At 30.4% G+C, this 14,428-nt stretch overlaps 2 protein-coding genes across 2 annotated transcripts; both read left to right on the top strand.

The window, feature by feature from the left end:
* The first annotated feature begins 1,449 nt into the window (after window positions 1-1,449).
* Window positions 1,450-8,469, top strand: LOC123291765 (zinc finger protein 718-like). The gene is made up of 9 exons (XM_044872176.1): window positions 1,450-1,783; window positions 1,955-2,046; window positions 2,112-2,196; window positions 4,021-4,491; window positions 5,171-5,369; window positions 6,406-6,680; window positions 6,844-6,964; window positions 7,965-8,157; window positions 8,246-8,469. Exons 1-9 carry the CDS (start codon window positions 1,450-1,452, stop codon window positions 8,399-8,401), a joined length of 1,926 nt encoding a protein of 641 aa, XP_044728111.1. The 3' UTR covers window positions 8,402-8,469.
* Window positions 8,470-10,520: 2,051 nt separating this feature from the next.
* Window positions 10,521-13,325, top strand: LOC123291780 (esterase GA18864). The gene is made up of 4 exons (XM_044872198.1): window positions 10,521-10,845; window positions 10,982-11,179; window positions 12,365-12,505; window positions 13,013-13,325. Exons 1-4 carry the CDS (start codon window positions 10,623-10,625, stop codon window positions 13,207-13,209), a joined length of 759 nt encoding a protein of 252 aa, XP_044728133.1. The 5' UTR covers window positions 10,521-10,622; the 3' UTR covers window positions 13,210-13,325.
* Window positions 13,326-14,428: the final 1,103 nt, after the last annotated feature.

Raw genomic sequence — 14,428 nt, forward strand, 5'->3', positions numbered from 1 at the left:
ATCATTATAGACAGTAATTCTAAGGATGTTTGGTCATTATAACCGATATGATATTTTATCCGATGTTGTATTTATTAATTTAAATTCAGTTAAGATCTTGCTAATTCGTCGTTATAAGCAATCTCGATTTTGACTACACACGTTTTAACATTGTATTTGTGTAACTGTAATTTTTAATTTTATTAATAAATCGTGAAAATATATATTAATTAATATGTATCATTATTAATTTAGCTTTTAAATTGCAAGAACCTCTCCTCCTGTAAAATTAAACTCCTGGATACAATGCTCCTAATATCATGGCTCAATCCAGGGGGGGGGGTGAGCCCGGCAACCGTCCGGAGCGGCAAATCCTTAAAATAGGATATACAGTAATATCGATAATCGGGACTCAATTGAAGAATCCCCAACTGCCCACCAAAAAATTGGTAAGGTACGCCCATGAGAGGTCCATTTTCTTTTACAAAGTACTTACAACCTAATAAACAACTGTGAAAAACTTGAAAGATGCATTACTTTTTTCTTTATTACCATGATATTCATTTAATTTTATTAGACTATATTAAATAAATAGCCAAAGGATTTTCGTCTAAACTTTCCGTAGAACTTCTTCTACTCTCTTCTTTTAGGACATTCTGTGTAATAAATTTCTTTTGTCTTCGGCTACCGTCGATGGGAGCCATACTGAATGGAAAAATAGTATTGGCACCTGATAAAAAATAGATTCTTTTAAATGGGGTACTGTTACTAGCATTTATTTTACTGAGCGCTCAATAAATTAACTGATTGCCCACCTCTGCTAAGCATTAAGGCTAATGATTATTGATGAGTGAAAAAGACAGAAGTAAATACAAGATAAAGAACGAGCATAATTTATTTGACGCTTTGAAAAAGTTATTTTGACAGTTTCAATTGTCGAATGAAGCAAAATTTTCAATTTAAAAACAAAAGAATGTTTATATTTAAAATGAATGTCAAAAATTAGTCCAAACTTTCGCTAGAACTTCGTCTGCTTCTTTTTCTTAGGACATTCTGTATAATAAATTTCTTTTCTCTTCGGCGTCCCGTCAACGGGAGCCATACTGAGTGGAAAAATAGTACTGGCACCTGAGATATTTTAAAGGAAAAAATGGATTCTTATATATGGGGTGCCGCTACTGTCGTTTATTTTACCGAGCGCTCAATAAATTAACTGATCGCTCACTTCTACTAAACGTACCCAATGATTATTGATGAGTGAAAAAGACAGAAATAAATAAAAGATAAAGAACGAGAATCATTTATTTGACGCTTAGAAAAAATAATTTTGACAGTTTGAATCGTCAAATAAAACAAAATTTTCAATTTAAAAACAAAAGAATGTTTATATTGAAATGAATGTCAAAAATTTAAATTAAAATTATTCGATTTGATACAATTTAAAAAACAAACAAACAAACATCATAAATAATGACTTTTAATTCATTTTGTCGTTTATGTGCAACTTTTTGTAATGAAGTTGATTTAGTTGATATATTCGGTAATAAAAACGATTTAGAATCAAAAATTGAACTATGTTTTCGATTAAAAATCGAAAATGATAATTATTTACCGAAACAAGCGTGTATTGTCTGTTCATCGAAGGTGCATTCATATTACGACTTTTTTTTACAAGTTCAAAAAGCACAATTAGTTTTTAAATCGAACGAGGAGGTGCCAGTTGGTTTAGTTGATGCTAAAATTGAGGCAGACGATGAAGAAGAAATCGACGAGAAATTTGATGTATCCTTCGATAAATTTTCAGGTAATCAAAGGTGTTTATATATTTTTACCGGCAATGTCCACGACATTATAAAATGAATTATTTTAAGTCAGTGAAATTTTTTAAGTGAAATGATGAAAATCGTGAATGTGATTGATTATGATCAGGAATTATAACAAAAATCATGTGTGTAAGTGTTTTGATTTTTTCTAGATGGTGATGAAAATGATTCGGGAGGGGGCACCGATGACGATTTTGATGAGGAAATTAGTGATATTAAATCTGAATCAAAACACACTGTTTTGGTATGTACAAATATTTTCATAATTTAATTCGGAAAAGAAAAAAAATCAATTTGATTGCATTCCAGAGGTCACGAAAACCTATAATTAAAACGGAGGACGATAACGACGATGAAGATAATGAAATAATCAATCAAGAAGAAACAGTTTCAGGTAAGATGATAAATTAATTCGATGCAGTTTTAAAGTATTTGAGCCAGGAATCGACTCCTCGGCAATTGATTTTAATTGGATCTGATGGAAAATGTGTTTGAGTGTACTCAACAAAATCTTATTCTTGCGAACTTGTGCTTTTTCAATTTACGCCCATACGGTGGGACAGAAGTACCCTACTGACATTTTTAATCTCCGTTTTCGAGATATAAGCATTAAAAAAAAAAAAAAAAAAAAAAAAAACGGATTTACGCCGAAAAATCGTTATTGACAAAAATAAAGATTATTTCTCCCAAAATACAAAATCTAAAGGCTTTCAAGTTAAATTTTTTACCGGAACTACAAAATAATCTTTATTTTCGTCAATAACGAATTTTCAACAAAAAATCCGTAGGTACTATTTTTTTCAAAGGCTTTTTTTTATATCGAAAATGGTGATATGTGGTGAAGTATGAGTACAAGTCAAAAAATGCTTCAAATCGTCCAAAATATAAAACACAAGTTAAATTTACAAAACTTAAAAATTCCCGACAAATTTTTCAGGTACGGAACCTTAAACTCGCACTTGAAACATAGTTAAGAACACTCTCCGTTAAATTACTTTCAAACGAAACCAAAATATTTAAAATCGGTTCATCCATTTATGCGCTACGATGCCACAGACAGACACACACATATAGCGGTCAAACTTATAACACCCTTTTTTGAGTTCGGGAGTTAAAAAGGCTTTCTAATTAAATTTTTGACCGGAACTACAAAATAAATTATTATTATTGTCAATAACGAGTTTTCAGCTAAAATCCGTTTCAAAAAAAGTGGTATCTGGAAGTACGGTTCTTCTGTGCCAATTGAAACTATAAGTTCTCATGAATATGATTTTGTTGATCATACTAAAACATTTTCCATCGGTTCCTATAAAAATCAACTGCCGAGAATTCGATTCCTGGTCCAACAACATGGACTAGGGTGTGCCAGGGAAATATTTTTGTCACGATTTTTTTATTTTTTACTGTTGTGACAGATATTTTGGTCAAGTTTTGAACTGTCACATCGAGATATTTCGAAAGTAGAACTCAAAACGAACAAATTAAAAAAAAAGAAAGTATTTCCGCGAAAAGGGTAAAATTTTATTGGCTTTATATAAAAAAAAAAAATCGATGTGACAGACCTTTCTGCCACGATAAGAGCTGTTACACCAAATTTTCCTGAAAACAGATAAAATTTATAATAAAATAGTCTCTTACAATCTTACAAATTAATTTCCATGAAAGTACAAATTATTTGTAATTACTATAAATATAAACAATATTTCTGCCAGAATAAACCCTGGCACACCTAGTCCATATTATACCTATCGTTAAATAGTATAGATTCTTATGCGAAATTTCGAAATCCGTGTAAAGTTAATTATTAAGCTCCAAGGCTAATTGTAATTATTAATACTTACATTCGTTTTTTGATTGCCATATCGAATAATTAACATTTATGTCCTCGTCTCTAGTACTTAATAAGTCATTTCACTTTATTCACTACATATTAAATTAATTTTGTTTTTTGGTCTTTAGTTAATAAAATTAATATTTAGTCTACCGATTTTTAATATATAAAGCCAATGAAATATTATTACACCAAGTAAAAAAGAAAAAAATCCTGACAAAAAATATTTTTGACAGGATAAATCCTGACCTTATAGTCCATATTGTACCTACTATGGTTAAATAGCATTGATTCATATGCGAAATTTCGATATCCGTGTGAGTGCAGTTTTACTGTCACGGGCTCCAGGGCTATAACTACTCAATTAATATAAAATATTATTTTCAGATATTGAAGAAACAAAAGAAGCCTTCTATAAAAAATTAGGTGAAATGTCTGTAAAAAGTAACGGTCATTTAATATCAGACGAAGCATATCAACGTTTTATCCGTGAAGTCGAAGAAGCCGAAACAAAAACTACACCAAAGAGTGCAATGGACTATCGTCGATTGAAACGTTTTGAAATATTATTAACCGATGATAATGTGAAGAAATTAATTGCACGACGAAAGAAACCATCCGAAAGCGTTAAATATTTCGTACCGAAAAGTGAAATGTTTGAATTGATACGTGAAGGACATATAAAATGTAATCATGGTGGACGATGTCGAACCGATAGCATTCTAAAAATGAAATATAAAAATTTATCACGTGAAATTATTATGGTCTATTTAAGTTTATGTAAAGTGTGTAAAAAACGGAAAAAATCTTTACGGGAACGAATTAAATTAAAGGAGAAACAAAATCAAGAAAAAGCAGGTGTGTATTAAGGTAGTACGAGCGCCAAGGCAAGTTTAGACTTGTGGTTAAAATTATTTGTACCTTTATTTTTAACTTTGATGATTAATTTTGTTATAACTTCATAAATGTAGACGAAAAATAAGATTTTCAATATCTGCCTTGCTTTTCGAAATATTGTAAGCTAAATAAATTAACAAAATTCATTATTCATTATTGTCAAGTTATAACATAATTCACCATCAAAATTGTGAAAATATACATTTTTTTAATTTGTATCTCCACTACCGTGCTTATACATCCTTAATTAGTCGGGTACAATAGGTTTTTTTTTTCGTTTTCAATAATTTATTAAGGTTTTAACTTTAATTTAGATAATTTTTTTTTATTTACACTGACTACTTTTAGAGAAATCTATGAAAACATATCATTCATCTACCGTTTTACCATATAAGACCAATGTTAAATATGCCTTCTTTTGAAGTCATATATTTATTTAAATAATCGAGTTACCTCCCCTAAAATTTTCAGAATTGATTTGAACTTAGCCCAACAGCATATTTAAAAAACATTAAGCCTTTTATCCAAAATTTCAAAATTAAAAATTATGAGACATCTATAAACAATCTTGGAACTTTTAACCACAATTATGTCATTCTTTTGAAATTATTAACAATTAATAAAAAAAAATATTTTACAGTATCAAAACCACCCCCACCTGCCTTGAAATGCCACGAATGTAGTGAAATGCATCATACGGCAAACGATTTACGTGAACATTTTGAAACTGTTCATCAAAAACCTGTAGAATTTATTTGCTTAGAATGTTCAAAGCTTTTTAATAATTACATAACGTTTCGTAATCATCTTTGGAGTCATAAAAATGAATTCCGATTTAGGTAAGATTTAAAGATCTCAACTAATAAAAAACCTTTTAGTCTATAATAGATCAGACGATTTTAATAGAAATAATAGACTGTTAGACAACAAAAAAATTTGCACTTTCGAATATTTTCGAATATTCTAAATATTAAATCTTATACATAATATTACTCTAGCAAGTTTTTTTCTGTCCTACCCTTATCTTCCTTATTCCTTTATCAAATTCCATGATTCACCTCTCATTTTCAAGCTTATCATGTCTAGGTTTGACGAAAAATATACTCACGGTCTAAAAATGTACCGCTTAGGAAAAAACACGCTAGATAGATAATTTAAACGAAAAAATATCTATATATTTAAACAATAAGTTTATTAAGCAAACATGCTAGTTTTTACAGATGTTCTTCTAATACTCTAGACATTTAATATTCAAAACATTACTAGGCAAACATGTTAGTTTTTACAGATGGTCTCCTAATACTGTAGACATATAATTACTATTTTTGCTTTTACATTTTTTTCCCACTTTTCTACGAAATTTGTTGTTTGTTGTATTTAGCCACGGTTACAGGATAGCTAGGGGCTACGGGAAAGGTATTCTTACGGGTAGGTATTACACAACGCAGGGTGGGGGGGGGTAGGGTTTATAAAGAACGTTAAAAAAACAAGAATTACGGAAAAATCTTTCGAACAAAAGTTGTAAACTACGAACATGAGATATTATTTTTTCCCACTTGTAGGGTGGGTGTCCTTCATACATGTTATTTGCACTTGCAGAGTGTCGTCTTTAGAATACTTGAATCCATCAATCCCGGTGGGGAAGCAGTGGGATTATAATAACATCTCTTACCAGAAGACGTCTCACCTTCAGATGACAAGTTGTTTTCAAGGGGGTATAGAGGACTCCTTAATCCAAATACTAGAACCCATTTGCGGTACTCCTCATAACTATTATTATGAATTGTCCATTATTTCTATTAAAATCGTATAATCTATTTATTGCAGCCTCTGTAAAAGTACCTATAAATCGTTTTTATTTCATTAATTGTGCAGATGTGAACAATGCGATAAATTCTTTTCATCAAATCGTAAACTACAAGAGCATCAACAGCGACATTTAAAAGTTCGTAAGAAATATTTTTGTAGTGTTTGTGGTAAAGGATTTTTAAATGAAAAATATTTAACAATACATGGACAACGGACTCATTCAAAACAGGCGAACGAGACAACAGAAAAAGAGGAAGTTGTTAAAAATCACGAGTGCGATGAATGCCATAAAATGTTTGCTTCCATTTCTAGTTTGAATAATCATAAAAAAGTTCATACCGGTAAGTACCATTCAACATAAGTTCTTGAAAGCTTCAGAATCATTAGGAAATCACCAGGCAGGGAATGAAAGCGATCAATTTGATTTTTAGACAAGGGCATTTACGTGCGGAGCGCGGGAATTAGCAGTGATGGCACTCCTAATTAAAATATTTGATATTTCAGGTATTCGCGAGCACACCTGTGAACATTGCGGCAAAAGTTTCATCTATAAAAAATATTTAGACGACCATATCACATCCCACAGCGATGAGAGGCCTTTCAAATGTGAAATGTGTCCAGCCAGGTACGTTTTATCACCTTTTTTTTTAAAAAATTAAATAAGGCCTCTAAAAAGTAAAGAAATTTTCTATAGTATAATTAAACTAAATATATAAAAAGAAAAAATAAATGCATCTTTGACATTTTCCACATTGTTTATTAGCTTGTAAAAACTTGGTAAAAATAAATAAAAATATAATTGGTAAAAAAAGTCGACCTCAGGGGCGTACCAAACCCCCTTTTTGGAGGGGTAATTATGGGTTTTAAACAGAGTTTTACAAATTACAAAAAAAAAATTGCATCAAATAAAAAAAAAGTTCTAGCTGAAGTATTTGTGTACAGTATTTTTTTCGACCTGCTAGCTTTAAAATTGACCAAAATATGCCAATTTTAAAATGGATTTCTTTGCTCATTCAATCAAATAAAAAAGTATGCATCTTGTAAATCGTTAGAGATTGAACAAAAGTTTAAATGTAAAAGTTATTCTTTATAAAAAAAATTAACAATTTTTATTTGATTCATTTTTCGTAAATATCACTGTTTACCCGTCAGGGTAAAAAACCACTAACAACTATTGGTTTTGTGAAACATTCTAGAAAAATAAAAAAAATTCCAGAAGTTTTGAAATTATTTTGGAGACGCCCACACGGGTGAAAAGGGGTGTTTAAAAAAAATATATACAAAAGTTGTTTATTTTTTTATGAGAAATAAATAAAAAATTTAAACTTTTGTTTTATACCTCTAGCGGTTTACAAGATGGATACTTTTTCATTTGATGAATGAGCAAAAAAATTATATTTTAAAATTGGCATATCTCGGTCAATTTCGGTCAAAGGGGTTAGGTACGCCCATAGGAGCTCGACTTTTTTTTACGAAGTGTTTACAACCTAATAAGCAACTGGAGAAAATTTCAAAGATATTTTCTTTATTACCATAATATTCTATTTAATTTTATTAGACTATTAGAAAATTTTACAATGATTGGATTTTGGATTCTGAAAATTAATTTGATTTGTTTTTTCCAGTTTTAAAGCAAAAATGTACTTACGACGGCATGTATTTCTTCATACGGGCGTCAAACCATATCAGTGTCATGTTTGTGGCAAGAAATTCCCTCGAAAACCAGCATTAATTGAACATTCGATAACGCATACCGATTTGTATCCATTTAAATGTGAAATTTGTGATAAAGGATTTCGTTCCAAGAAAAATGTTGTGGTATGTATTCAAATTTAAGATCTACGTTAAAATTTCGACCCCCTATAACCATCTTCCCGTGCGTATAACTTGTAATTGTATTTTTCAGTGGCATCAACGTTTACACACGGGAGAGAAACCATACTCATGTGAAGCATGCAATCGACATTTTACATGCTCTTCGAATTACGATAAACATATGAAACGACATCATGGAGTTGTTAAAGTCAAAAAGGAAGTTCCAATTATAACTAATAATACGTAACCTTCTACAAATATTCTTTTAGATGACAGCATCGCCGTCACCATACTATGAAATTGATGCTTTTTTACGCCTCAATAAATAAATATCCATTTAGGAGTTAATTATCTTAGTTTAATTATTTTATTTTAAATAAATCGAATATAATTTTTAAGTGTTTCATGTACATAATTATGTTTATCAATAATAATTTATTTTATACTAAACTAGCTTTTAACCACGACTTGGCTCGTGCACTAGTTTACAAAATTTTAATTTTTGTCTGTTGCCATGAATTTTTTGGTGGTTTTTCTTTGCTTATGACATGTTATTTTTAAATATACCCTCAGAAATTTGTGTGCACTCAAATTACTGTATGCAGCTCAAACGATTTTCATCATTTATAGTACACTTAATGAGCCGAAGAAGGTGGGAAAGTGGTGGAACAGCTTCGATTTCAAAAATTATTGTTTGTACGTGATCCTTAGACATTCAGGAACATTCATACCCACTAGCTTTTACATTAATATAAAAAAAAAATGAAAAATAAGGGTAGGGTTCCCATTCCTAAAGTATTTCAAAGAGAAACAGTGAAATAAAATTCAAAATTTCACCTCGGAATTCGTCTCCTGGGAGTTTTGTTATTGCTGATTATGAATTCGATGTCAAAAGCAACTGAAAATGGTTGCAACCCCATTGAACGCATTCATAGAAATGACAATGGTATTTTCCGATTTATTTAATGTTTTTGTTCGTTGATAACTTATATATCGTGAATATCTGAAAATCAAAAACTAGGGCTGATCCAAAGATTCTAATTATATATTTGAGCTTAGCATAACATGTGCAGCCAACAACAGCAAAAATTTCCCCGGCTACAAATACACTGTAAACTAGTGTAATGATTCATTTCAATGGATTCAATAAATGATTCATTTAGTGAGACATTGATTCATTTAAAGAATCTACCTTTACCTCATTTATCCGCTCTATATACTACTCAGAATATAGACGTTGAAAACCCATATATTATCCTTCAACCCGCTTTTCCTCGCTTAGTACGCCCCCTAAACAAGAACTTTAGTTCCAAACCACGGGCACATATATATTAATTTTTACATTTTTAATTTCAAAAATGACAAAGTTTTATAAAATCTTTCACCCCATATTTTACCTCCTTGAAGAATGAATTTTTTGAAAATTGTCAACTTTTTTTTTAACCATGGGGGCATGTATATTATTTCTTACATTTTTAACTTCAAAATTGACGCAAGTTTCGTACAATAGTCCAGAATAATCTAAGTTTGTTACCTCGAGCGTCGAACACAACTTTATCAAAAATCGAAAAAATCGGCTTTTTTCAGATTTTCGGCGATTATTATCCTTAAGGACTAATTTTGGATAGTATCTTTTTAGGGCGATTTTCAAGTAGACTAAATTTGCTACAATATGAGACTAGAATTGTCTCTGTAGTCCCAATAATTTCCGAGATAATGTCGCAATACGAATTTTTATTATAAAAAACTGATCTAGAAAACTGGGGCAAAAATGAAAATTTAATTAAAAAAAACCTACTTCTTTAATTACTCTAATTACGAACCATAGACCATCAGTTAGTTCAGTGTAGACAGCTGGGTATAATTTATCCATAGATAATAAATATTTATATTTATTATAATCAGATGACTATGAATATATCTGTCAAAATTATCTGTGTTATTTCGTATAATGATACTGATATTACGTCACCAAATTGGATGCCCGCGTTTTTGACAGTTTAAAGAAGGTTTAAAATTTTATTTAAGTTTTTGGCAAGAAAGTGAGTGTATATTTCCGGAATAAATTTTTGCTGGCTTTTTATTAGTAAAATCAACATTTTAAAGTACTTTTTTCAAGTATAGTAGAATACCCTATTGTTCAAAAAAATTGTTTGGAAATGTCTATTAATTTCTTTTAAAATTAATCCTGATAATAAAAATAGGATATAATTTTCTAATGCTTTTCTATGATAAACTGGTCACGTGATCTTATTTGACATTCAAACTCAGAGTCAACATTATGTTTTTCAAAATGATCATGCTCGTCCATACATTTTTTAATGAATTGTGAACGCAGCCAATGGTCGTGTAACTGAACGTACTTATTTATACGCGGGTGATGTTTAAATGTCACAATAATTTGAAGGAATATTTTTTTTTAATTTTCCACAATAAATTTTTGATGAATTAATTGCATGTGTTAAAACATGTCTGAGAAAAAAGCTGCTTTAGATACGATGGCATCAAGAAAATTAAAAATACTTGCATTACACGGTTATCGGCAAAGCGGTGAAATATTTCGTATCAAAACTGGTTCATTCCGAAAATTAGTGAAAAATTTAGCAGATTTTACTTATATAACAGCACCACATAAAGTTTTAAATTTAATTACGAACGATGGAAGTGAACCCGCTGATGAAACTGCTGATAGTAAGTTTGTTAATTTTAACCCACTATAATTATAAAGATTCATTTTTTGCCTAATTAGTAACTCGATCGATTGGTGGGGGTGGGGTGGGGGGCATTTTATATATTCGAAAATTTATTTTGCTTCATTTTTATCTAGACGGTTATAGTTGGTGGTTTAATCGTGATGATTTAACATTCAAAGGATCCAGAGAAGGTGGTCCAGCAATCGGATTCCAAGAAAGTGTTGAATATGTTGAAAGTGTTTTTAAGGAACATGGTCCATTCGATGGAATTCTAGGGTTCTCACAAGGTGCTTCGTTTGCTAGCTTATTATGTTATTTAGTCTCTAAAAATCGTAAGTATTCAGAGAATTTTTACGAATCGGATATAGTGGTTATTTTACGGTGAAAAATGATTGAATCTGAATGAAAACTATATGATCTGGTTATAGCTTATACTTTCTAGTTTTTGAATTAATATTTCAAACATTTTTATCATCTCTTATAAGCGGGGAGCCCGTAACAGTAAAACTGCAATTACACGGATTTCAAAATTTTGCATATGCGAATCTATACTATTTAACGATAGGTACAATATGGACTAGGTGTGCCAGGGTTTATTCTGGCAGAAATATTTTTTATAATTTTTAATAATTACAAGTATTTTGCACTTTCATGGAAATTAATTTGTAAGAGACCATTTTATTGCAAATTTTATCTATTTTTAGGAAAATTTGGTGTGACAGTTCTTATCGTGACAGAAAGGTCTGTTACACCGATTTTTAATATATAAAGCCTATCCAATTTTACACTTATCGCGGAATTCTTTTCTTAAATTTGTTCGTTTTGAGTTCTTCATTTGAAATATTTCGGTGTGGCAGCTCAAAACTTGACCAAAATATCTGTCACACAAGTAAAAAAATAAAAAAATCCTGGCAAAAAATATAAATATTGTACCTATCATTAAACAGTATTGATTTATATAAATTTCGAAATCCGTGTAAGTGCAGTTTTACTGTCACGGGCTCCAGGACTATTAATATTTTATGCACAGGACTGAAACTCTGAGAAAATTTATTACTTAGTTTGATATGAATTTTAAATGCGTGTACGGGGTGCATTAATATTTATACAAGAACTTGAGTATATGCAATCGAAGGCTTTTTTATTTTTCTTTAAAATGCGCTTGTTTTGACCTTTATACGAGCTTCTAAGACCGAGTTATTTATTCGACGATAAAGACCTTACAAAACTAAACCGTGAACCCCGCACACACTTTTAAAATTCATATCAAATTAATAAATAAATATTCTCAACGTTTAAATCCTGCGCATAAAATATTAAGGATGATAAAAATGTTTGAGATATTGATTCAAAAACTAGAAAGTACAAGCTATCGGATCATATAGTTTTCATTCAGATCCAATCATTTTTCACTGAAATATATCTGTTCGAAATTTCGAGAAAATTAAAATTTCTTTTAAATGCCCCACTTTTTTTTGTATAAAAATTTGAACGAGATTTAATTTTTTAATTTTTAGTAACACCAATAAATTTCCATTTTGCAATATTAGCATCCGGTTTTAAATCTGGAAGTATTCCACATATGAAATATTATGGACAGCCAATTTGTATTCCATCTTTGCATATATTTGGTGAAAATGATCAAATTATTCCAAAAGGTAATTATTAAATGAAGTTCAATTACATCCATGTCTCCATTACATAAAGTAGCGGTCGTATGTTTGACACCTTTTGAAGCTTTTTAAGGATTAAAAGCCTACTTTAAAGGTAGTTTGCGAAAATGAAAATAAGGTGCTTCGGAAAAGCCGTGTATTAAAACCCGAATATGTTATAAGCTCGTTGAGTCGATGGGACGTTATGAATGAGTTATATGTTTAATGAATTCGATTGATGACGATATTCGATTAATTGGATGGGGCGTTTACCCATCCTCGTTGCCAATTTTGTATAACTCGATTTAACCCAATTTATTATAATACCACACGTTACAGAAATCTTTTACAAGGGGTGTTGGGTTATATGGATTTTTGTCAATAAAATAAACGTGTAAGAGAATACTGAAGAAAGGAAATACGTGTAAAAACGTGACAGACGATTCGATAGAGTACCGCGGCCGCTTGAACTTTAAAAACTGTGTACATTAATAGATTTTGTTATAATTTTAGAGATGAGTTTAACATTAAAAAAAGAATTTGTAAGTGATGAATTCGATCCGATTGAAGTATTACATGACGGAGGACATTTCTTACCAGCCAACAGTATTTTAAAACCAGCTTATATCAAATTCTTAAAATTAATGTTACTACAAATACAAGAAAAGGACAAGCAATCATTCTCAACCTCACCTGCAAATTCTTTATAATAATTAGACAACCGACTAGCAATATGTTGATAATAGTCTAAGAGTTGGTATAAGGTCGACCTTCACCCATCTGATAACCAGATAAGACATATTTTTTATTAAATTTTATTGATTTATAAACACGTCTATGATAACTTGTCTATCGAAAAATGTTCATATCGAAAAGTTTCCATAACAATTTTTTTTGCAGGGAGTCTATACCAATATTTTCGTAATTATCTTCTGATGCCAATTTCGATTGGTTAACAGATCGGTATAATTACCCATATTGACTTACCTGTTCACACGGAATGAACAGATCTAGACCAATCTGTTAACCAATCGAAATTGGCATCAGAAGAAAGATAATTTAATTACGAAAATAATGATATAGGCTTGTCTGGAAAAAATCCATTATGGAAAAAAATTGATTAAAATTAATTAAAAATAGCCATGAACACTTTTCGATTGATAAGCTATCATAGACGTGTTTATCAATCAATATTATTTCATAAAAAATATGTCTCATCTGATTATTAGTTGGGTGAGCGGTACCGGTAATTGATGAAATTTGTAAATATGAAAAATAATGAAAGTATAGTAAAATTTATTTTCTACAACTTTGTTTACTTTTTTATTTCCATTTTACTAATATAACTAGCTGTGAAATACCCGCTTTGTTGGGCAACATCCCCACTTTCACCCATCTTCCATCCATATCCCCTTGCGTAGGGCATACAGTTTTCTAATGTTCATTCCATGCTCTTTTATTTGATATTCCACTGGGGTATATTTGAATATATTCGATTATTCATCCCCACCTTTCCAAACCCCGAAGGTAAAAAATAGAAAAAAACAAGTGAAAACAATCAATTGACTGAATTAATTGTTGAAATACCATGTAAAGGCAGTGTTGATTATTCTATCACATTTCACATACATACATGCCACACATATATAACTGATATTCCCATATAATACATACTATACAATTTGTGCATAATTTGCGCTCTCAGGGTAAACAGTGATGTATACGAAAAAATGTTTCAAACAAAAGTTGTTTATTGATTATCAGTCATGTATGTGTCACATGTTTGTATGTGTAACGTGATAGAGTAATCAACACTGACTATGCATGGTATTTCAACAATTAACTCAGTCAATTGTGTGTTTTCACTTGTTTTATAATAGACTAGCTCCACCAGTGAGAAATTTCGCTCCCGTAGTTACCGTAACCCGT

Source organism: Chrysoperla carnea, chromosome 2, assembly GCF_905475395.1.
Source record: "Chrysoperla carnea chromosome 2, inChrCarn1.1, whole genome shotgun sequence".
Classification (NCBI taxonomy): domain Eukaryota; kingdom Metazoa; phylum Arthropoda; class Insecta; order Neuroptera; family Chrysopidae; genus Chrysoperla; species Chrysoperla carnea.